General features: G+C 36.8%; 1 protein-coding gene across 9 annotated transcripts in view; it reads right to left on the bottom strand.

The window, feature by feature from the left end:
* Window positions 1-23,333, bottom strand: part of SYT14 (synaptotagmin 14) — an 85,126-nt gene that overhangs the window by 6,222 nt on the left and 55,571 nt on the right. For all 9 annotated transcript variants that reach the window (XM_065058369.1, XM_065058367.1, XM_065058366.1 and 6 more), the window contains 3 exons: window positions 18,681-18,949; window positions 16,363-16,812; window positions 366-555 (listed from right to left, as the gene is read on the bottom strand). In XM_065058369.1, coding sequence (XP_064914441.1) covers window positions 366-555; window positions 16,363-16,812; window positions 18,681-18,949 — 909 coding nt within the window. The remainder of the gene's footprint in view (window positions 1-365; window positions 556-16,362; window positions 16,813-18,680; window positions 18,950-23,333) is intronic.

Genomic DNA, 23,333 nt, shown 5'->3' with positions numbered 1-23,333 from the left:
TAACTGTTCAGAGTGTTTATATTAATATTAGCTGGCATGTACCTTCTCTTTAAACACTAAATTTTTATTCTTGGCCTGTGATGTGAGGCATTAGTAATTTAGCAATTAATCATTATGATAAAGGTAATTTATTAGTCAGTCATCATGAAAAATTAAAACAGTCTTGTCAACTTACAATTAATATTTTGAATTTTAGATTTTTGCTATTTCCCAACTGACTAGAAATATCAAACATGAAACAGATTAGTTGATGATTGCTCTATTTCGTTTTGCTTGGGTAAGACTAAATGATAGGATTGAAGTCCTTGCTACCGAGAGCCCCACCAGTACAGAAGCATTAGGATGAAAAAAAGATTTTCACTCACTGGGTGGTCTGTTCGCTGCCAAGTTTTTGAAGTGGCTGCCTTTTATCACTTCTGCTGATAATCTTCCCGTTGTAGCGTTATAAAGGAGGCCAACGAGGATTTCTGGAGCTGAGCCATGTACCAGCGACTGACAAGAGGAGGTACTTTCACTGCAGGACACTTCTGACATGCTCATTTGAGAGTCGCAACCCTATAAAACAGATTAAAAGTTCCACGTATTTTATGGAATGATGTTACTCGAAAGCCTATTTTCAGAATAATGCATAGAAAATTAGGAAAGCAACTTACTGACAATAACAGAAGTTCCATTCATTCACACAGTAAAAAAATGTTCATCCTTAATATACACTCAGTTTGCACATGTTAGAGGTAGCAAAGACTAAAGGGGTTTGGAATTAAAATAATTATTAATTATTAATTTCCATTGCTTCATGATTCAGGAGAAACAATAGCAGAAGATGAAGAGCAGCCTCTATGGTCCTTATTTACTTCAATTGCTAAGGCAAGACCTGTAACACAATTTGTCAGCATCCTGGAGAACATTAAACCTTGGATCTTTCACTTTCCAAAAATTGAAAACACTAGTGGAACTATGAAGATAATAAAATACAGGAAATTCTTATTCATCCTTTGTAAAGGTTATTCTCTAGACTGAGAATTTACGAGTAGTAAAATAACAGAACACATGCAAATAGAAGAATGCACTCTGCCTAGAATAAATTAGCTTACAAGGAATTTAACTGATCCAGGGATCCAGAACTTCAACAGACACTTTGCCTTGGGTGGGAAAGGAAAAATGCCATCCTAAAAGGCTCAGCAAGTGATGCTTTAATTTCCACATGGCAAACCTCCAAAAAATTCAGACCTCTCATGAATTCTCACTGTCAAATCTTTGATGTGAGCTTCCAATATTAATTTTTATCATTTTAACCCCTCATTACTGCCCTTAAGAAAAAAATTAAGACTAATACTAATCATACCATAGGTGTTCCTACTTTCATTTCTTGATTTCATGCACTGGCACATATAGTTGTACCACTGAACACAAGGGACTGGATGGAATCCACAGGGCAATCCACAGGGCAATCTGCTTTGTAGCCATGAAGAGACTCTGGAATTATCAGTACATTCCTTTATGATTCTCTCAGAAAAAAATGTAAATGGGATCCACAGACTTTTCAAATATGGCTTGACTCATTTGGGAATCTGGCAGCACTCTTTCAAGGAGTCATGATGATTTTGTGAAGCTGATTTTTCCAGATTCCAAATGTCTCTATCATTTCCAGCAACAGCTGACATGGGTGCAAGATCAGCCCTAAAACCTAAATAGCACAAATCCTCATCAAGATAAAAGTTAACTTTAAAAGCAAGTAACTTAATCTGGCATATAAAGCCCAAACGCATCACAGAATCTCAAATTATAGAAGACACGACACCTGCAAGAAGAAATTATGAATGCACAATACTATCCTTCATATTGACATTTTAACTAGTTCTTCTCAAAAAAAAAAAAAAAAAAAACATTTCCAAGAAGTCTGGCAGAAGTTTTGAGCAGCAATCCAGTTCCTCATTAACAAACCTTCACTCACTGTTGCTGGCAAACGTATTCTTACTACTAAAGGAGGACCTCCATGAAATTCTCTGACTTCTACTCCCCAAGGTGCAAATTCTGAAATTTAAATCTTTGGTTATTTCTCCAAAAGTTCTTTATTCAATTCAAAGAATAAATTTCAAATGGATTGCAAATTGTAAATTGCTGAAAATGAATTACAAGTATACATTCATTCTCTGGTTCTTGGCACTCGCAAAAGAGGAAACTTTTGATTCCTGACTTCCACAGCAGAATACAAAATGGAAAGTTTAAAGAAAGACGACTTGATCCAGCAGTCACAGTACATATTGCACACTTGAAAGCCTCAGCCTGTCACAACCACACCTATTACTTAAGTTTTCTGGTCTTTTAGCACATTACCCCACGGTGCTTATTTATCTTACTATTTTGTTGGGCCAGGAATTTAACCACAGTCAAGCAGAGTCTGTTCAAAGCTGAGGTCTCAAATTTGATTGTGATCATGCTGCAAGTCCACCAAAAAAAGACATAACACCAAGTGAACAGCTGGGCAACACTCCATCACAAACCATCAAAGCATCGAGACATCTGTACTGGGAGAAGGTGATGACAGCACTTTTTCTCAATTGTGACTTATTTGTACAGTTTAATAATGCAACCTCAGTCTAAATCAGTTTATGACAGAGTTAAACTCATTACAGTGGATATCCAAACCAAAACATTTTGCCTTTTGAGACAGGTAGCAGTTTCAAAACAAACAAAGCAGGTAGTTTAATCCTTAGTGTATAATAAACTTATGAATCTCCTTCCTACAAAACATTGTAGTGACAAAAGCTTAAAAACATTAAAATAAAGCAACCAAATTAACTAAAGAAGCAATCTAAACAATATTTTGTTTTCCATTTTACATAAACAAACCCATTTTGTTTCATGCTGATGCAAACAAGCTGGGAGGAGTGGCTGACACACCAGAAGGCTGTGCTGCCATCCAGAGACATGGACAGGCTGGAGCATTGGGCGGGGAAAAATTTAATGAAATATAACAAAGGCAAGTGCGGAGTCTTGCATCTGGGTAGGAACAACTCCAGGTTCCAGTATAAGTTGGGGAATGATCCATTAGAGAGCAGTGTAGGGAAAAGGGACCTGGGGGTCCTGGTGGACAGCAGGATGATCATGAGCCAGCACTGTGTCCTTGTGGCCAGGAAGGCCAATGGCATCCTGGGGTGTATTAGAAAGGGGGTGGTTAATAGGTCAAGAGAGGTTCTCCTGCCCCTCTACTCTGCCCTGGTGAGACCACATCTGGTATATTGTGTCCAGTTCTGGGCCCCTCAGTTCCAGAAGGACAGGGAACTGCTGGAGAGAGTCCAGTGCAGGGCAACGAAGATGATGAAGGGAGTGGAGCATCTCCCTGATGAGGAAAGGCTGAGGGAGCTGGGGCTCTTTAGCCTGGAGAAGAGGAGACTGAGGGGTGACCTCATTAATGTTTATAAATATATAAAGGGTGAGTGCCATGAGGATGGAGCCAGGCTCTTCTCGGTGACAAACAATGGTAGGACTAGGGGTAATGGCTTTAAGCTGGAACATAAGAGGTTCCACTTCAGTATGAGAAGAAACTTCTTCTCAGGGATGGTGACAGAGCACTGGAACAGGCTGCCCAGGGGGGTTGTGGAGTCTCCTTCCCTGGAGACATTCAAAACCCACCTGGACACCTTCCTGTGTAACCTCATCTGGGTGCTCCTGCTCCGGCAGGGGGATTGGACTAGATGATCTTTCGAGGTCCCTTCCAATCCCTAGCATTCTATGATTCTAGGAAATATATTTTAAAAAATACTCTGCTTTTTAGTTATGAACTGCAAAATCCTAATATAAAAGAAAGTGAGATGTTAAGAAGAAAAATGAAGTAGTGGGGTGTGAAGCAGATTAGAAGACATACTGATGCTACTGGGTAAAAACAGGGTTAAACAACACAAACCACAGTATAATTTCTGTGTCTCTGATAAAGGAGAAAAGAGAATTTGGGGCAAATATATAGAAAACATGAGAAAAAAAGGAAGATGAGGTTGTACTTTGTCACTTTTCTTTTGAAAGAAAACAGACAGACCCTATGAAGAAAAGAAGAAGAAACCAGAAATCAGGGAAAGAGCTGAGATCAAGAAAGCTCAGATCAACAACTGAAGAAAGAATTTTCATGGACAAAGTTAAAATCAGGGATACTGAGTATCATTAGGTGTCTTCTCAAAAGTATTTTCTCCTGTTTATTGTTCACATTGTGGACATCCATTCATCGTTTTAAGGTATTCAATGACAATCATGTCTGTTGGTAGGTGACCTGACTTTGTGTTAGATCTGTAAGCTGCACTAGGATTGAAAATAACAGGTTTTTGAGTCACTGTTTAGAGGTTTTTTTTCTGTTTGCATAGTCAAAATTCAAGAAGAGTGCTAACAAACTCATCAAGAAAAAAGCAAGATAGGAAGCTACATTTTTACCTGCTCAAAATATAAGCCTCATGATCACACGTCAAATTGTAAAATATTAACACTGGAATTCCTAATTGTAATTGGTACAACATGAATATAAACTTAGCTACAATGAAGCTTTCATCTCATGACACCGTTATAGTGCTACCAGCTGCTTTTCATCTCCATAGAGATCTGCATTCAATCTATCGGTAAATCTATCTGTAGGCCACTTTGATAATGAAGCTGCACTGTGGGAAATGTAATATTTAGACCAGAAGTTACTACTTGTTTGAAATAATCTGTCTATGTAAGTTTATTTTTATAACTCTGTCCTCTCTTCCTCTATAAAGACTGTGTGTATTTTAATAAGTGAGGAAAAAAAGGACTAAGGTTCCATAACAGCAAAAGGCTTTCAAGATCAGTGAAGTACCGGAATAGCCTAGTAAGAACTTCGTAAAATCTTAGATTTTTAAGAACTGAGATGAACTGTCAAGGTATTGATGATCTGGCAACAGTGCAAGGAGCTGTCTATTCAGGATGCCTCCAGGATATTAATGCTAAATCTCTAACCTATTTTTGTCAATTTAGCCTCAATAAAAATATATTATTAACAGTAAACACAAGCTAAAACAAACAAAACCAAAAAAACCCACAACAAAACAACAACACATTAGCAGATAAAGTCTATTTCAAATATTTGGTTCAAAGGTCTATCTTACTAAAATACAAATTTTCAGCTTTCCCATTTTATATCACAGAGCTTTGCACAAAGGGCTTAAATCTTTCCCATATTTACCACAGGACAGTACTTCATCACAAAGTTAGGTGCATTTTATTTGATCAACACTTACAAGAATCACTGCTTTTCACTGAATTATAAGGGTAATATGTGTTACAATCTACAAAAACTTAGTTACTAATTCTCCAAACTACTGTCCTTTATGACTTCTTTGCATATATTATCTAGGGAAGAAACTTCAATTTTCAATAAACATATAATAAAACAATTTCAATTAAGTGGTATTTGTATTTCACATATTCCTATTGTACGAAAGCTGGCAATCAAAAGAGAATACTCTTTTTTCCCCAATGCAAATGGAAGCAAACACATACAACGCATGATGCCAGACTGAATGCCTAAGAAATATTTTCAGTAACGTTTTTTATGCTCTCCAACAACATAGAGAAACCTCTACTTGCAACAACAACAATGTATGTAAAATGTATTTATTTGTCTTCCTTCACCATAATTCCATGGCAACAGAGTATTTGTTACTTACATATTCATCTCCTACTGTTATTTTTCTATACCCTGAAGTTCTGCTAATAAATTCTGCTCTTAAGCCCACTGGAGTTAATCACAGGGAATAATGTGGCTGTGCTCTGCGGGCAGTTAAAAGTTCATTTTCCTCATTGCACAGGTTAAAATCATGCCTCTGTAGGCTTATGAAACAAGAACATCTGATTCTCTTGGCTTTTCAAAATATACACAGGAAAGATGAAACCTTGCTGACAATCCTTCCGCAACAAAAATCTGATTCACAGCATGTTACTTGTCAAAATGTCTCTCTCAAATTTTAAATGTTAACGTTATACCACTAATCTCTTAAAGAACTTCTTTGCACGTTACTTTCTTCAGCAGCTCTGAGCCTGGAGCCCATCCCCTGCTTCTGCTCCGAGAGCCAGGGAGGAGGACAGCACTGGACCTAGAGCCTCCACATCCCTCCTTGGTGGCTTAAGTACTCTACACTTCATAAAAACAAGTGTCAAAGCTGAAATACTTTGGAAAAAATATCAAGACCATTCCTGGGAAAGAGAACTTAAACCACCTGAAGAATTCAGCCCTGAAAACAGAAGCATGTAAAATAATTAGGAATGTCAAAGAATGGAGCTTTTTAGTTTTGAATCCCACTTACATGCTATACTGGACACTTGGATGCTATTGCGGAGATGATTGAAGCAGTTGATCACTTCTGCTTCTGTTTCCCCTAATTCATGGAAGAACTGCGAGGATCAATATACTTGAAAAAAGGAAGTCCTTAAAAATATGATACTCATAACAAAACAGTTCCTTAAACTACACAATTGACACTCTCTCCATACACTAATGCCTGCAGGAAATATCAACTTTTTCTAAAGTTCTAGAGGTAGAACTCAAGTGTTACATGATGCTCGAAACAATAGCAGATGTTTAAAATGATAAAATTATTCTTCTAAAGATTAATAAAAATAAAATTTAGCAAAGATGTTGCAAAGTAAGGATTAAATGAAGAAGCAAGTAACAAAAAAGGTCTTTAAGAAATCAAAACCAAACACTGCACTGTATGCCACTGTCTTTTTGAGGCTCTTGTGATTTAAAAAAATACCTGATTTTAAATGGTGTCAATGTTTTGAGGCGGCTTTTTTGTTCGTTTGTTTGGGGTATTTTTAAGAAAACCAATACTTTCAAAATAGTACAAAACTACCTATCTTCACAACATGTTGGGGAGGAAATTCCCATTCCTATTGTAGATGGCTATCTGTACAATAAAATTATGAGAAGATATGGTTATCAGGATTTCACTTTAAACTAATAACCTGAACTTGCAAACACAGAAACATATAGTTTTTATTGTCATTTATGACACGCTTTTTTACTTAATAGCAAATGTTCCAATAAGGTAATGTTCATTCATGTACTTAACACTTTAAAGTATTAATATCTACGTTAACTGAAATCACAAACATGGAAGTAAATATACTAAGAATATTTCCATTATGCAATTTAATTTCAGGAAACAAAAAATATTTATTTTGGGTAGAATGGCATGCTTTAAAAATTACCAGGGCTTCCTATTCACAAGTTCCAATTGAAAAATCTTTAGCAAATAAATTCATTCAACATTGGTGGAATTCACATCAAACATGTTTTTTTTTTTTAATTATTAAACTTCTGTTAATGTAGTTGAAAATCAGATTACCTGAAGTGATAAAATTCACATTTCTCATCAAAAGCTCCTGTTTCTACCTTGTTTTTTACTTTCAAGAGAAAAAACCTTCTGGATACAGAATTTTGCAAAACATCTTTTCTTAGATGAAACACTGGAAAATGGAGTTCAAATTAAAAATAATAATTCTTTCATTCACCACAATCAAGGGAGTAAAACCTTAAAAATTCTATACAAAACTTTCATTTACCATAGATACTATAATGTACAGAGATATAAAACCTACTCAGGTACATGGTGATACTACATGAATTTCAATTTTAATGTAACTTAAAAGGAATTTATTTCAATCAAAATTAAAACCTTGTGGGTTTTCTAGAAAGAAAAATACTGTATTATTAAAATAAGGCTTGTTTTCAAACTTTAGGATACCATAATTTAGCCATAAAATAAAAATGACAAAATAAAATGCATACATTCTTAATAAAGGCAAAAAAAAAATTCCACTTTTGTGAAAGATTTTGAACAAGTTCACAGTGAGATTTCTGTGTTGCTTTTCATATTTAATGAGAATTTGCTATGAGTACTTCATGTCTAAAAATTTTTAAAACTATCAGGTCTGCAGAACAATTCTCTACAGAATGGGAAACATCTTAAGTTTTCTATAATTTCTATTTGTCTGCATTTAAATTACACTTTTGGCTTCCTTGCCACATGATGAAAGGTCACCTAGTTGTTCCCTAGACTTAATGGGACTGAAATTTGCACAGTAAACCCGAGTGGCGGTGGAGGCAATTGGACATGAATGTACAATGGAATTCACAGCATTTACAAAAGCGCCCTGTTTTCACATTGCAAAAGTCTACGAGCTTTTTATACAGCCAGGGGTGAGGGGAGGAAAAGAGGCAAGAGGCCTTTTATTATTGAATTCTGTTTTCTGAGATAAGACATGTAGCACAAAGAAACATTCAAGCACTAAAAGCTGTTAGATGTTTGTGAAAGTGATTTAGTTAAGAACATCTGACACGAAATGCAGAGGTTTTAGAGGCACTCCTGATAGAGCTACGCTAACAGCTCCTACCCAGCTCACCCACACCTGCCCCTCGCTCCACTCCCTGTCAAAAACACCGAGGTGTCACTGTGGAAGAGATTCCAAGACCACAGACTTCTTTATCTGGACAGAGTATTGTCATTTAGAGTTACTCTCTGTGCTCGCTGTGGAGATCAATGGCAAACAACTTCATTTTACACTCTTTCAAACTGAGAAGAGAGGAAAAGGATTCAGTGATCAAAAGTAAGTGTAATTTAGGAGTAGTCAATCTCTGGACTAATAGTTGATTGCATAAGCATTCAAACAATTATTTTTCACAATTAAAAAATCCATAACATTAAAGGTGTGCTTACAGAGCATTTGTCAGTTAAACTATTTGCAATTAACAGTTCACCCAGCTCTGATTTAATCTACTAGTGGTACCCCTTTTGATTTGTTCAGGTCATGCTTAATCTCATGATGTAAGGATCATCAGGCATTTGCAGTTTGAAGGGATCTGCCTCAGTTCTTAGAGCTATCACACACACCACAGCGAAGGGCAGGAGGTGGAAATAAGCTGGATTCTCCTGGGCCAGCAGACAGCTGAGTAAGCCCAACAGAAAGACAGGGACTGTGAAAGAGGCAGCTCAAGGTCAGACGTGAAGACCAAGCCTGACAAGAGGCTAGCTCACTAAGGCTGAAAGGATCCCTTGCTAAAGGCAAACCAAGAACAGGTGGCTTGAATTTACAAAAGTAGTGATTACCCGGAGATCCTCAAGTCTGAAATGAAGAACACCTACAAAGACCAGGAATTGAAGAATCACCCAGTAAGTAAACCAAACAATGAAAATCCAAAGTTCCACAAATATGTAAGTTATAAATTTGCAGACGAGGTAAATTCATCTGTGCAACACCTCTGATTTGGGTTTTCCCCATTGGAAATAAACTGGAGGAAAACAGCACATGCGCTTTTGGTGAAGGGTGCTCAAACCTGCAAATGGAACTGTTTATGTGTTTTTCTTTTTTCTTGCTTCCTTGAAAGATAATAATAAAAGCAAGAAGATGTTTGTGTGTATGCATACATGCAAACACGAAATAATTAAAGAGTTGTATCACTGCTCTTTGAAATTGCAATCCAGGTTGGGAGATCATACTTATGCCACAGACAATGATAGTCTGAGAACCTCACAGACATCTGGTGAAATTATCATCTTTCTAGCTTTATATATTGATGAGCTTTTTCCATTTTTTTTTAAATGATTATCAAAACTAGACATACAATTCTAGACAATATGTTTGTCACTGATGGACTGGCTTTCTGAGGGAATAAGAGTATTGCTTAAAGGATTACTCTGATTTAATCTAGACCAGTCAGTCACAGACTGTCATTTGACTGTGGCATTTTAGAGACTGAAAAGCATCATCATACACTCAAAATAGTAATACCATGTCTGAAACATAGCTTCCATTATCTGCTGACCCAGATATCAAAGTTCGTGGGGAACAAACTGCGTAAATAACTTTTTTTTTTCTCATTGATTAAAATCAAAAGATACCAGCTTTTACTTGTTGTTTTACTCACTGCACAGATATTAAGACAGAGAGACAATCATCTTTATTCTGGCTACATGACCAACTGATGATTTTGACAAACAGATGAAATTCTTTACATTGCTGACTTCAAATAATTCTCCCAGTATCCTACATTCAGGGTAGGAGCTTGTGAGGTAGTTGAAAGTTAGTGTTAAATTCAAGTTCTGGTTTTGCTAACATGTTGAAGAAAGTCCTAGTGTTATGCTGGCATCTTTTTTTTAATAAACCTCTCAAAACTTGAAGGCCAGGTGGACTTTGCGAACTCTGCCATGGTAGTGGCATCCACATCCAGAATGCTTTGACTGTCCAAACTGGTCAGCATATCCCAGAAATGGTATATAAGTACCACCCTGATAGCATTTTTATTAGCTCCATTGTAACTGTCAGCAACAACTGGAATAAAATTATTTTTCTGGTATCTTACAAAAAAGCCCAGCAATAAAGGCTAGAAATGAAAATTAATTGAGAAATGTGATGGATGTACAAGATTCAACTAAGAGCTCTCAGCACTTCCTAAGAAGGCAGAAGCTTGCTGCCAGAGAATTAGAGTTTTTAATCTCGAAAAGCTTTATACTCTTTAAGTTACTGACAGAACAGGAATCACAAACCTAGACATGCCAGAATGACAAACCCCGAACTGTCGCTTTATGGAAAGCTTCCTGAGCTGATCTTGGACTTGCTTTTCTACAAACACATTGTGGCCCACAACTACAATGGTGTGAGGCAGAGTATTCTGAGGACAAAGATCCTTCTCTTGATCACAGCAGAGACAGCGAATAACCCATGAAAGGGCTGAAGTACTGAATTTAGTTACGGAGTTTAAAGCAACTCGCAAGGACTACTGCCTCTTACTCTGGATTGACTGAAATAACTGGATATGAATTTCTGTACAAGTGGAGGAAACATTCCAGCATTTTTGGATAGCTCGTTTGAGAGGCTTGTTCAGTCGGTGACAGAAATAACTGTATTACCCTCCATGACAGTAATCTATTATCAAAAGCAAGGAGCATACACTGAAAATGGTCAACCATTTAACTCCAGAGATGATAGAATGGCTGCAGTCACCTGAGACAAGTTCCAACTGTAGAAAAGAAATATTGAAAACTACATAGAAGTGTTCTACCAAGCATCAAGGTTATTCTATATGGGGCTGAAACAGCCTCCTAGTCTCAAGGCTGGTCCAGGGCCTCTTGAATGAATAGACTAATCATATGCAAGCATTTTCCATGAATTTTCAGATGTATTTACATAAACCAAGAGCAAATAGCACTGATTTGGAAAGTCAGTTCATTTTTAACTGTGACAACTGAACTTATCTAGTGGGTCCTTATCATCTGGTCGGATGCTATCTGAGTTCTTGAAACTTGAGTCTGTCAGAAAGTGCAGGCATACCACTGGCTTTAGAACACAATAGTCGCAGTTGTCTTCGGGTTCCCTTCCCAACATCCTGATGAAGACCTGAGCAGAGAGCACCACGGGTTAGCGCTTATCTTGCCAGCTGCCAGGAGCAGCGCTCGGGGAACACCACATGAAGGCACACAGGTTGAGGCCGCCGTGGCACTGGGAAGACAAGACCTACTGCCTGCCAATACCGCCGTGAAATCCTGCACAACCAGCCAGACACAGGCAGTCTACTTCATTTGCCAAGTACTGCCAAGCTCTCCTGCAGCCTCACTAACATGATCACCATTTTCCAACCACCTAATAATTTTATTAAAAAAACTTGCAAGAGTCATCTTTCTTATTGTGTCAAAGGACTAATTCTGATCTTCCATGTTTTACAGCACTAACTCAACTGAACTCAGCAAGCTATTCCTGAGATAAGACTGTGCTCAATGTTTAAAGATAATTGCCCCGTGCTTTGATGGACATAATTTTTACAAGCTAACTGAAAGCATTTATGTACCATCACACAGGAACTGATCCTTTTAGGTGTAATTCCAGTTATATTAAAATACTATGAGCAAAATATTTTTAGTCTTTTTTTTTTTTCCCCCCACTAGACACGTCTTAGTAATTTTTTTTGTTAGCTCTTTTAAAGTACCATACTGGTAGCTGCTATTTATTTAAGATATATTTATACACATGATTGTTAGTATTTAGCCTTCCAAATACAATACTGAATAGACCATGCCACACGAACACCATAGTAAAGTCACCAATACATGTAAGGTATAAGAATTCGCACAAAACCTGACAGCTTGACTCTATAATGGACAAGAGTTACCAAGAAAGAGATGCCAGTCCGAAAGCTTCTTTTCTGAGAAGTTTATAAACTGATAAACATCCATTACAAAGAATGCCTTAAGTACAAAGCATAAACAACATATACTAGATAATTAACCACTGTCCACAAAGTGGAGGGAGGTGTGCATGTTTGTGCAGGTGCAAGCGTTTTTATTCATTGCATGCATGAATGCCTTTACTCAAAAAACTGTAAATAAAGTAACTCTCAGATACTCTGGATATTAATATTAAAGATACACAAAATATTTGGTTTTGCACATACGATTGCCTACACCCTCTACTCCTTGTTACAGGGATCATATCTGGAAGTTTAGTAGGTTACAAATGGAGAATACTATAGAAAGAAAGACAAATAAATGTAACTCTCCACAGTAAACATCTTGTTACTGACACAATGAACAACTACTCGAGTTGCTTAGCAGGAAGAGGTACGTTTTGGTCGTTCAAATTTCACTTCCAAAATCAATTGAAAAAATAAAACCCCAACTGTTGTTATTCTACACCAAAAGCAACCTATGGGGTGGTGAAGAGGATTACACTTGTTTTTTTGATCTTTTCCAAACAGATTTCACTTAACAAACCGCTTGTATGTTTTTATAATCACATCATACTGGAGGCTGTTGTTCACTGTCAGGAAAATGTCTCTGGGTGAGAAGAATAAAGAGCAACTAAAACCAGGCCCATGGGGACTTCCTAAAGAAAAATAAACTACATCACAATAGATTCTAAACTCCAAAGCGGGTGAACAAAAATTTGTCTACAATTGTACTAAAAGGAAAATTTCTCTAAAGCATCAACAGAAGTCTTCCTAAGAAAACTATACTCAGACAAAACCACAACGTATACCCCTGTTGTTGACTTCTGATGCAACGGCCAACTTTCATCAAATCTGAAAGGGTCACTGCCTCAGATGCCAGTGACACCGGCACTTTGGCAAGCCCATATTGGTTCTGTTGCTTCCTCCTCACTCAAGCGCACGCTGAACTCAGAAGGAAGCGTGTGAGAAACAAGGGGGCTGAGGAGAAATTCCCTGTTTTGTAGGAGAACTGCACCAACGCAGGACTGTTAAAGACCATCAGCAATAGGACTGGTGATAAGAGCCGCTCATAGAAGACATTATATGCAACATAGGAAGGTGAGGAACATGGTGAAATCTTGAGTGAGACAGTTTGTGAATATATTTGTAAATTTGAAGCAATGTGTAGCTTTGAAACCTATTTAAGGAACATACTATTAATAGTCTCATGTACTCACCATAACATGCACTTGTCCACGTTTTAACAATAACCAGAGAGTTGCAGGCCCTACTCATGTGAGGACTATGTTTGAAAGGCACTGAACTTGTTGGTCTACCTTTAACCAGATTCCCTTGTGAATAGCTTTAAGGTATAACTGAAAAACCACTAAACTTCACAGGATACTTTCTGTTCTTATACAATCAGAAGGCAGATGATTAGCTAATACATTAATAAAATATCTGGCACAGACAGAAGCAAATAAAATACATTTCTGCAGATGAGATTAGCAGAGATGTTTCAATGGATTAGGAAGTTTCAGTGACAGAGGGTATACTTAATATATAAAATCCATATAATGAGAAGCAGTGGAAAAAAATAGGACAACTGTAATGTGTCCAAGAAATATCTTTGTGAAAACGCTGTCAAAAATAAACACCTCTCAGCAACAAAGCACTCTGCAACTGAACAAGGCAATTTTAATTCACAAGTTACCTCATAATGGATTTTGTAATTACAAATATCTCTGAACAGCTGGATCTCTACAAATTTAAATACCACTTACCTTCTCCTATTAAATAACTCCTGCCTGGCATTTATCATTAGTTGGACATAAATATTGCTGTTAGTTTATTGTAGGAAAAGGACAGTTGAGAATGAGTACAACCAATGTGTATAAATAGACCCAGAGGCAAACACCTGAGAAGGGTAAGAATTCATTAAGCTCAAGCACCCTGCTGGCATAAGAACAAATGGTAATAAATTGGTCATGAAGAAATTCAGGTTGGAACTGAAACAACCTGATGTTTTAGGATAAAAATTCACAGTTTTGCTATCAGGATGACCTGGCTGTTTGCAATAACAAGGGTTTGAACTCAAGTGACCCAGGATGGCCCCCACTTTCAGTCAGAAATCCTAAAAATGCAACAAATTTCAACACATTTCATCCTGTAGTAAATCTGCTCACAGAAAAAATATGATATAGGCTATAAACAATAATAGAAAACCACCTATAAACTCAGAGGTGAATGACTTTCCAACCGTTTAAAAACTGATTTGCATAGTTCCAGAAAACCACGGCTCCTCATTCAAGTTAGAAACTGTGAAGGTTCCTTTCCAGCAACAGGTAAGGCTAAGATATAATAAATCTGCCTAAACCCCATTACAGCAACAAGCTCTGGAAGATTCTTTCACTGCCTACCAATATTCCTTATTCTTGTTCCTTCCCCCCAAAAAAACAAGGAGAGAAAAATTCAGACATGGCATCCCTTACCGTCATAAAATATATATAACAAACTTCTTATCTTTTGTGCCTTCTGGAATTTTACTCTCCCTGTCACAAAAGCTCAAGAAAACACACAAGAATAACCAATGCATATAAGGGATACACCAATCAATCAAAAGCCTGGCCCATTCATTGGCCTGTTTCACTAACTTGGGTAAATTTTACACAAGAATCTATCAAAAATGCACTCAAATTTAGCAAGTACACTTAGAATATTCAAAGCTTTGTTTCATGGTGCATTTTTTTCCTAGCCGTGAAACTAGCAAACTCCACATTAGCAAAGTTCATACTAGGGAGGTGAACCACTTCATCCTTGGACTAGACTGATTTGTACTTCTTAAGAAATCATAGAAAAGCCATTCTATTGTCACTTGATCCTCCATCAGATCTAAATTTCAGTCTCAGCTTTTACTAATTCCAATTAACATATTTTTATTCATTAAATACAACAGCATGTTGTTTTGCCTGTCTTTCACGATACTTGTGTTCAATAGAAATGTCATTTTAATTGATCCAAAGATTTTTGGAAGATGCAGAACAAACTAACTGCGCTGGTTCATCCAAAGAATATATTTTCCTTTCTTTCCCTTCTCCTTCTTTTTTATTGATAGTTCAAAAAACACACACAAAACCCTTCAATGTCCAAATACAAATGCTATATCGCTTTCTCTTTCCCTTGAAAATCAATTGCTTAGCATGTATGCAGCTCTTATGCAATAAACATTCAAGCACTCTAGTCTAGGAAGCCCTGACCACAACATCCCATTCGCTTTCTAGACAAAAGCATACTTACAATACTAACTAACTAAGAATACTTACAAAGCTAACTAAAAGAATACTTACAAATACTAACAAATACAAAAAAAGAAAAAGTAGATGGTGATCACTGCCCATATAGTGATCTGCTGTGTTTTTTGATAGTAATACCTAAGTTAACTCTTAATTACTGTCACTTTGCTTTATCAAAAATAGTAAAGTTATATTATTTTGGAGGACAAAAAATAGTATTAATCCGATAGTAAGTGTTGTATGGCTTTGTTTGTTTTGGTTTGGTTTTGGTTTTTCCAGCAAACAAAAATTCTGTTCAGTTTGAACTACTTTTCACAGTCTTTCACTTCAGACTGAACAAGACATCAATTATTTACAAGGTTCTAATCTGAAGTTATTAAAAATGGCTTTGTGTTCTCAAAATTCCTCTTTCCTATCTTTCTTCCTTGAAAGGAAAATACCTATTCCAACCAAGATTTAACTGCAACACATGGAGGGTGCTCACCAGTATAGTTTTGTTTTCCCCTCCTTTTTTTTTAAAAAAACAAACATTTAAATGGTGTGGGTAACGGAGTAAAGATTATGCTATTAAATACATATCTATGTATTTGCATGTGTACATAACATTCAACACTATATCCCTATTTACAGACTGGAAATTTCTAAGTAATTGAAAGGAAAAAAATATGTGCAGATTTTGCAGGTGGAAAGCGAGTGTACTTACAGCAGCTCTAAGGAAATTACTGTTGTGTTAGTACGGTGCTATGACTGTTGAAAAAAAATCGAGCGGATGTGATGACTCTATAAATATACACACTATTCTTACAAAATTCAGGACACTGCGTATCACGGTATTCTTATTCTGCCTCATTTAATACTCACAGACGGACTGTAAGAAGGTTCCAGTATCACTGGCACTGACATCTTCCCTTGAAGATTCAATTTTGTTAAGTAAAAAATCTTTTCTCCCACAATCCTCTCTTTTTTCATGCGACGTACGCTGTACAGTCTAAAGCGAACTGCATAATTCCCAATCATCTCAGACTCAACGTGATTAAATTTGAATGTCTCTGTGAAGACAGGGCACGGTCCCCGCTGGATGCTGGTTTTTGCTCTCTGCTTCTTTATAGGGAGAAGAACTAGGTGTACTTGCCACGAGCTTCCACCTGCCCTGCTGTATGTGGGAATGTCTGTGACAGCTGTCACTGTCACCAAAAGCTTCTGTTCCTGTGAGTCATAGTCAAAAGTCACATCCAGTGTGCCATATTTAGCTACTGGCTCAGGATCAAAAGGTTTAGGAAGCTGTGAAGATGATCCTCGAGCTGACATATCCTGAAGAAGAAGAAGAAAAAAAGCTTTTTATTTATTTATTAATTCCATTCCATTATTAAACCTAGTGTGGAAATATATGGCTTTCTCTAAGCAATACGACAGGACTACGATCTTTTTGTTCATTTCATAAACAAGGTAATTAAACACCAAAAGCCCAAGGAGATGGCTGACAAGCAATCAAGAAGAAATCAAAAGACTTTACCTGGTCAACACCACCAAAAGCCAGAAGCCGGTCAGACAAAGCTCAGACTAAATTAGGCCGTTATTATGACCTCTTTTTCTGTGCCCCTATGTTAAAATGCGTATCCATTTGTTACAAGATAGAACTACCTTACTTCAGTGTGAGTATACATCATTTTTAAGTTAACATATTACCGTGCTTTAAGAGCCGGCTAGTGACTGAGAGCACAGTGAGATGCCAGCAAGGAATACAGGAATTAAAACCCCTACTTGCACATGCAGCTCTTGTTGCAGCCCACGAGGGTTCTATAAAGTGCCAAAAATTATCATGCTTTTATTAATGTAATTTTACTGGGATTGTGTGAGATGCATCTGTTTAAAACACACCTTTTGATCTTTCTGTAAATGGCATTAGTCTTAAAACTGTATTTTAAACTTAAATTTAAGATTGCTTATTGTCACTTCAAATTTTGAACAAAATATTGATCCCATATATTGTTACAACAGCTAGTTTGGTAGTGATACTGAAACACAAAATATTTACAAGTACTGGTCAACCTACTGTTCATATAATAAGTTATTCCAAGTATGTAAAACAAACACATTGCCTGTGTATTTTCACATTATCAAAGATATGCTTATTCACATAAATGAATAGATGTCACAATAAAGCCTTCTGGATTTTTAAAAAAATTATATTCTTATTTTAAACTGGTTGCTATATAGCTATGGGAATTCATTCCTCTGAAAGCTTCACTATTCAATTTGTTGAGTGGTTATAAAAAAAGTTGGCAGTATTCTCAGTTCTTATTGAGTATGCTTACATTAATGACCGCCATGACACAAACCAGGAAGAACTAGGATTAGATTTGATGCAATTTGTTAGGGTTCAAGGACACACTGTGTCTTTACCAGCTATGAAGTTCATACAGATTGTGGTCCTAGCTGACCACAGTCAGGAGGACCTTGCAGCTGGGCCTTCCAGATGTTGCACCAACACCCCAGGTATGCAACATCGACTTACCAAAAGGTTTGCTAAGACAGAAACAGCTGCTGGCACATCAGGACTGAGCCCTAATATGCACTTCAAAACTTCAGGTACAGACAAAAGACAAATCTGTACCAAAAAGAGCCTGTTCCGCACATGACATCACTAATATAGAGTCACCCACAGATGTCAGTGCAGTAACTGATTGTTAAAGACATTTCAAGGAAATATGTGTCAGAAATCTTCACAGTACAAACAAACAGATATTACAGTTCATGGCAGAAAAAAAGGAAAGTTAAGTGGACCAAATCTCTATACTACCATCAACAATTTAAAAATGTGTGATAATTTTTTTTCATAAAACACATTTTTCATTATGGGGTGTTCAGTTCAAAAAGTGTTAACAGCTTTTTTTTTTTTTTAATTTGTGTTGTTTGAAAAATTATGTGGGGAAAAAAAAAAAGAATTTTGACTACCGTCCTTATAGTGAACTTTTCTGACTGATTTAAAAAGATGCCATAAAGAGAACTATAAAGAATAATCAGAAATTCTATTGTAGTATTTTCTGACAAACTAATTTCTTTTTAAAATAGGCTGCAATATTAGTGTTCATACAACTGTGCATTGACGTTGAGATAAAAAAAGCTCTCCAAAGGTTGCACTGCATGACGCTTCAGAACACGCAACGGTTTTCATTTACCTCTGGACTAAGGACAGCTGTGCTATCACTCGGTACATCCTCTTCGTATCCTTTGTTATGGAAGCTTTCTATTTCGTGTCCTGTGCTTCCCTCACTTGGGCACTTATATGAACATCTTGGACTGTTGCTACAGTGGGAAAATTCACATTTGCTGTCTCCGACTTCAGAAGGTGTACACGAAAGATGAGGAGAACCACTATCATCCTGGTACGGAGGCGGCTGCAGTTCATCTAGCGGAGGTGTTCTTCTCATCCTTTGAATGCAGCTTGCTGTGAATAAGTGAAAATTTTTTACTTACTTTCTGATTATTTACTGTTGAAAGAGTTCTGTGGAAACTGGTAAGTCTAAATACCTGGATAGAGTATTTAAAAATCGATAGATGTGTTTTTTTACTTTGTATTTCAAATTAGATAACAAATAATACTGAAAAATATGTTGAAAAATGAAAATGAATGATCTCTCAGATGAAAGAAATTTAGGTAAGTATTAATTATACAGTCACAATGGATTGTATAAACTGTACCTAAACAAATATAGCACAAATACGACACAACAAAAATATTAGGCTTGAATTTCAGGGATGCTTACCTTGCAAAAACCTTTGGATATCTTAAGTCAGATTCTGTGCAGGTGGAATGTAGACCAATTAAGGAAACAAAATGCAACCCTGAAGCCATGATTTCAAACCTTTGATTACCTCCCACGCAGTTGCTCACCCAGGGAGATATTAAACTCTGAAGACAAGGTACTAATAAAGGCAGACACATGCCTTTTCACACAAGTGAACTCTGCTCACCAGCAAATTTAACAAGTGAGGCACTGCCTCAGATTCTTTTTTACTTGTTAAGGACAGCTAAAGGGTATGTATTCAGTGTCTACAAGTTAGACGCTAGATCCAGTCACTACAGACAGTGGAAAAAGAATCATGAGCAATCTTGTGCTTGGGATGAATACTTGATGCTGATCACCTTTGCTTCTCACACTATGGAGATGGATAGAAATGTGGTTATACATCTCCACAGAAAATAAACCTGAATGCATGGCTGTGGATATAGAAAGTTAATTCCAAATAATTACATTTCAGTTTTTGATATCATATTTTATGATGCAGCATTGCACAGTTGACTAGAAGTAGGAAAAGACAGCAAGGTGTACAGTAGCTGAAATGAAAGGAATACCAAAGAGAAGTAAAAACCTGTATCACATTTTGTTTACACCTTCTCTAGAGGTTTTAATGAAGATTTTTATGACCCTCACTCATAGAATTAACTTATACAAAAAAATTTCAAAGCAACTGTGTTTTCTGCTGCCAGACATACCACTTTCACTCTCAGAAAAATCTACCAAAAAAGGAAGTTAACAAAAGCATTAACATTAGGATAATGCAAGCTTTGATTTCAGATTCATCTAAGAAGGAAACTGATCTTCTTTCCCACATGACAAAGGTGGTACATTTTAGTTTCATCATCAGTTTTTTCTATATAAATTTTTCCTGCCTGTGTCCTAAATTCTCACCAAGTATATAAACCTTTTAACGGCTTTGGTGGTAATTACCAGTCATTCAACATATCACATAAACAAAGCGAGAATGTGTAAGAGTTACCCGTTAGGGAACAAGGCTGAAAACACAGTAATATGGCTCTCTTGGGAAACAAACAGTCTTAGGGAAAGGTTCTCTTTTGTTCTTCTTTCCTTTAGAAGCCTGGGTTGTATCAGACTTTCACAAGCTGGAACTTTTCACAGCATTTGGGACTTGATGTAAGCCCACACCACCATGGTTTTGGTGCACACTGTCCATGGGAACCAAAGCCAGACCCATGGGTTAGAAGGGAGCCAATGCATTGCGGATCGCCAGAGCTGAGCAACAGGACACGAGAGGACAGCTGGTTATGGAGCACAGATAACTACAAGCCTCGAGATAACTGGGGAATGAATGCCCTCCTCTATTTCACTGGGTTCCCAATGGATCTCCTCTTAGCTATAGCTAAGGCAAATGAGTAATTAAAACACTCCTACTGGATGATACCACAGTCAGGAATCCTCTATTCTCTGATAAACCCATCAGAGCCAGCCTACCACTCAGTGTGATTCCAAATTACTGTTACAGCGCCCCTGCAAAAGGCTTTCTGCTCTCAGTTCGCCAGCCCCATGCCACTAACTCCTGAAACCCCAGTCTCACATGGCTGGAAAGGAAAACAGGGCAGGCAAGGAATCCTACACTCGAAATGTAGCCATTAGTCTAGCGGATAATCATAAAACCTCACATCTGCAACAAAGTTAAGCAGGACCGGCAGAATCTTGGAATCACCATGTAGGAATAGTGAGAAACCTTTATTTGCAAAACAGAGAAGAGATATGGGAAAGCACTTAAAAAAGAATAATTAGATAACTTGTGCCCATGAAATGAGATAGAAGTAATTTTAGAATCTAAACTGATATTTTAATCATCATTAAATCAACTTTTGACTCTCTATACCACGAAAATGGGACATTCTTTTCATAATTTATATAATTAAATATTCTAGCAAATTTAGAACAACAACAATTCTGCTCATTGCTGCTAAAAGGCAAAAAACAGGATTAAATGAGGCAGTAACCACCATGTAGCTATGACTTAATTTCTTTCTTTTCACTTGTAGTCAATTCTACAAAGACTTTTTAACTCCCAGCTTTTCCACAATCTAACAAAATGAAAGCATGTCCGGGTAACTATCAACACCATTATTGTCTTACATGAGTAAATAAACGACTGTGTGCCTCACTTTTTTCACTTCTATGAACTCCATTATATGTCCCTATGGGAAAACTGCACAGGCTGTGTGACAGAAAAGGTACTTTTAATGTAGGCGAGGAAGAAGTGAAGAAAATTCCTTTTAACCAGTTGTGATTCAAAAATCTCAGAAAAAGCTGAAACATTGGGACAGGTTTTAACTATTTAGTTTTGAAGGTTTGGTTTACCAAACAGAAATAGGATGTAAATTCTTAAATCAAATGCCCAGGTTTAAAAATCTAAGGACATCTATGTCTAAATGAGTATAAACTGGTTTTGAACAAAAGGTTTCTCTACATAAAAATATATCACGATTTTCACATTAATTTTCAAAGCGAAAATGTCTCCCCCTCCCCACAGCAAATGATGCAATAAAACGCAATAAAATGATGATTTCATGTTACATCTCTCTGAAGATACTGCAAATTTGAATTACATTAAGACATTCTGAAGACTGATGATATCAAAGACAAATGATACAACAGACAGGAGGGAATACAGTAACACCGAATATCCGATACTGGGTATTTTCCTTAAAAATTACACAGAAGTAACAGCTAACTTCAACAATTAATCTGTCAAGAAAATTTTGCATAGATATCCAAGTTTAAAATAAAAAAGCACTGCTAATGCATAGTGGTCTATCACTGATTTTATTGGAGAAAAACGTTTGGAGCTGAAAGTAATGCATGTTCTGAAGTGTTGGCATATTCATATGTAGAACCACTGTCTGTAACATACCTTGAACCTTGAATACTGTGACCAAGCGAAAGAATACCTCCCAAAGACCAGCGAATGTGGCTAATAACATCTGTTAAAGAGTTACTCTTAACAGGCAAATTGTTATGGTGAAAATCTAAAATTAATTGTTGCATCATATCTATGCCTGTTTCCCAAGAAACTTTCTGCTCTCAAAACAGATAGAAAATAAATTTTGCCAGTTCCCTTGATTAAATTAATCATATTAAATAACCGTACCAGTTTGGACTAGACAGGCTGAAAAAACAGCCAACATATATCCCAAACCTGGAAGAAAGGAATAATCACTAAGAAACCAAATCAGCTTTAGCCTGAGGTTCATACCAGCCAGAAATGGCAGAACAGAGGAAAGACTAAAAGAAAGATCCCACATTTGGTTTCCCACCCAAACTATGTGAAATAACTATTCATTCTCATAACACAAGTGAAACTAAGTTGCCTAGTAACAAACATTAATAAGATCTAAATCAAGAATACTGGGCATTGCTATCAATAGGTTATTTTGAATAATCAATCTTTTAAGGGTTAACTACTTTAATTAAAATTTTCATCCTTCTTTAGTGGGCTGAAAAAAAAATCACTGATATAGTGATAATCATAAAGTCTTTGCTCAACAGCTTAAGAAAACAGAACTATAAGTGAAATACCTGACAAACACAAGCAGATCAGCTTTTTGCTGGTACACCCAAAAATTACAGCCTGTATGTTGTCATTAGGACGTTTAAGCCAGAAGTAAATAAATAACTTCTTTTTAGTACCATTTTAAACAATGAAGGTTGGTTTGGTGTCATAAGTCCCTGTTCAGGGGACTGGCTGAAAGCCGAAGGGAGATGACACATATCATCGACCTCAAGGGACTGCCAGTAAACCAAGCCCAAAATGAGCATTCCTGCAACATACAACTGACAACTACAAGGCAATACACAAACTTTTCCAGTAAGTTTTAATATACATGAGCTTACTATAAGAAATGCTTTTTATTTAGGTTTTTAGTCACTATTTGAACTTTCTACTTCACATGTTCCCCCCTTGTTCTCTCTGCCCTGGGCCCATGTGGACCATGCTCGGCCGTGCAACACCATGAAGCTGGTGATGTTCTTTTCCACGTTCACAATGTTTAGACT

This window comes from Columba livia, chromosome 3, assembly GCF_036013475.1.
Source record: "Columba livia isolate bColLiv1 breed racing homer chromosome 3, bColLiv1.pat.W.v2, whole genome shotgun sequence".
NCBI classification, from domain to species: Eukaryota; Metazoa; Chordata; class Aves; order Columbiformes; family Columbidae; genus Columba; species Columba livia.
Note: the sequence above shows the minus strand (reverse complement) of the source record. Positions and strands in the feature narration are given on the sequence as shown.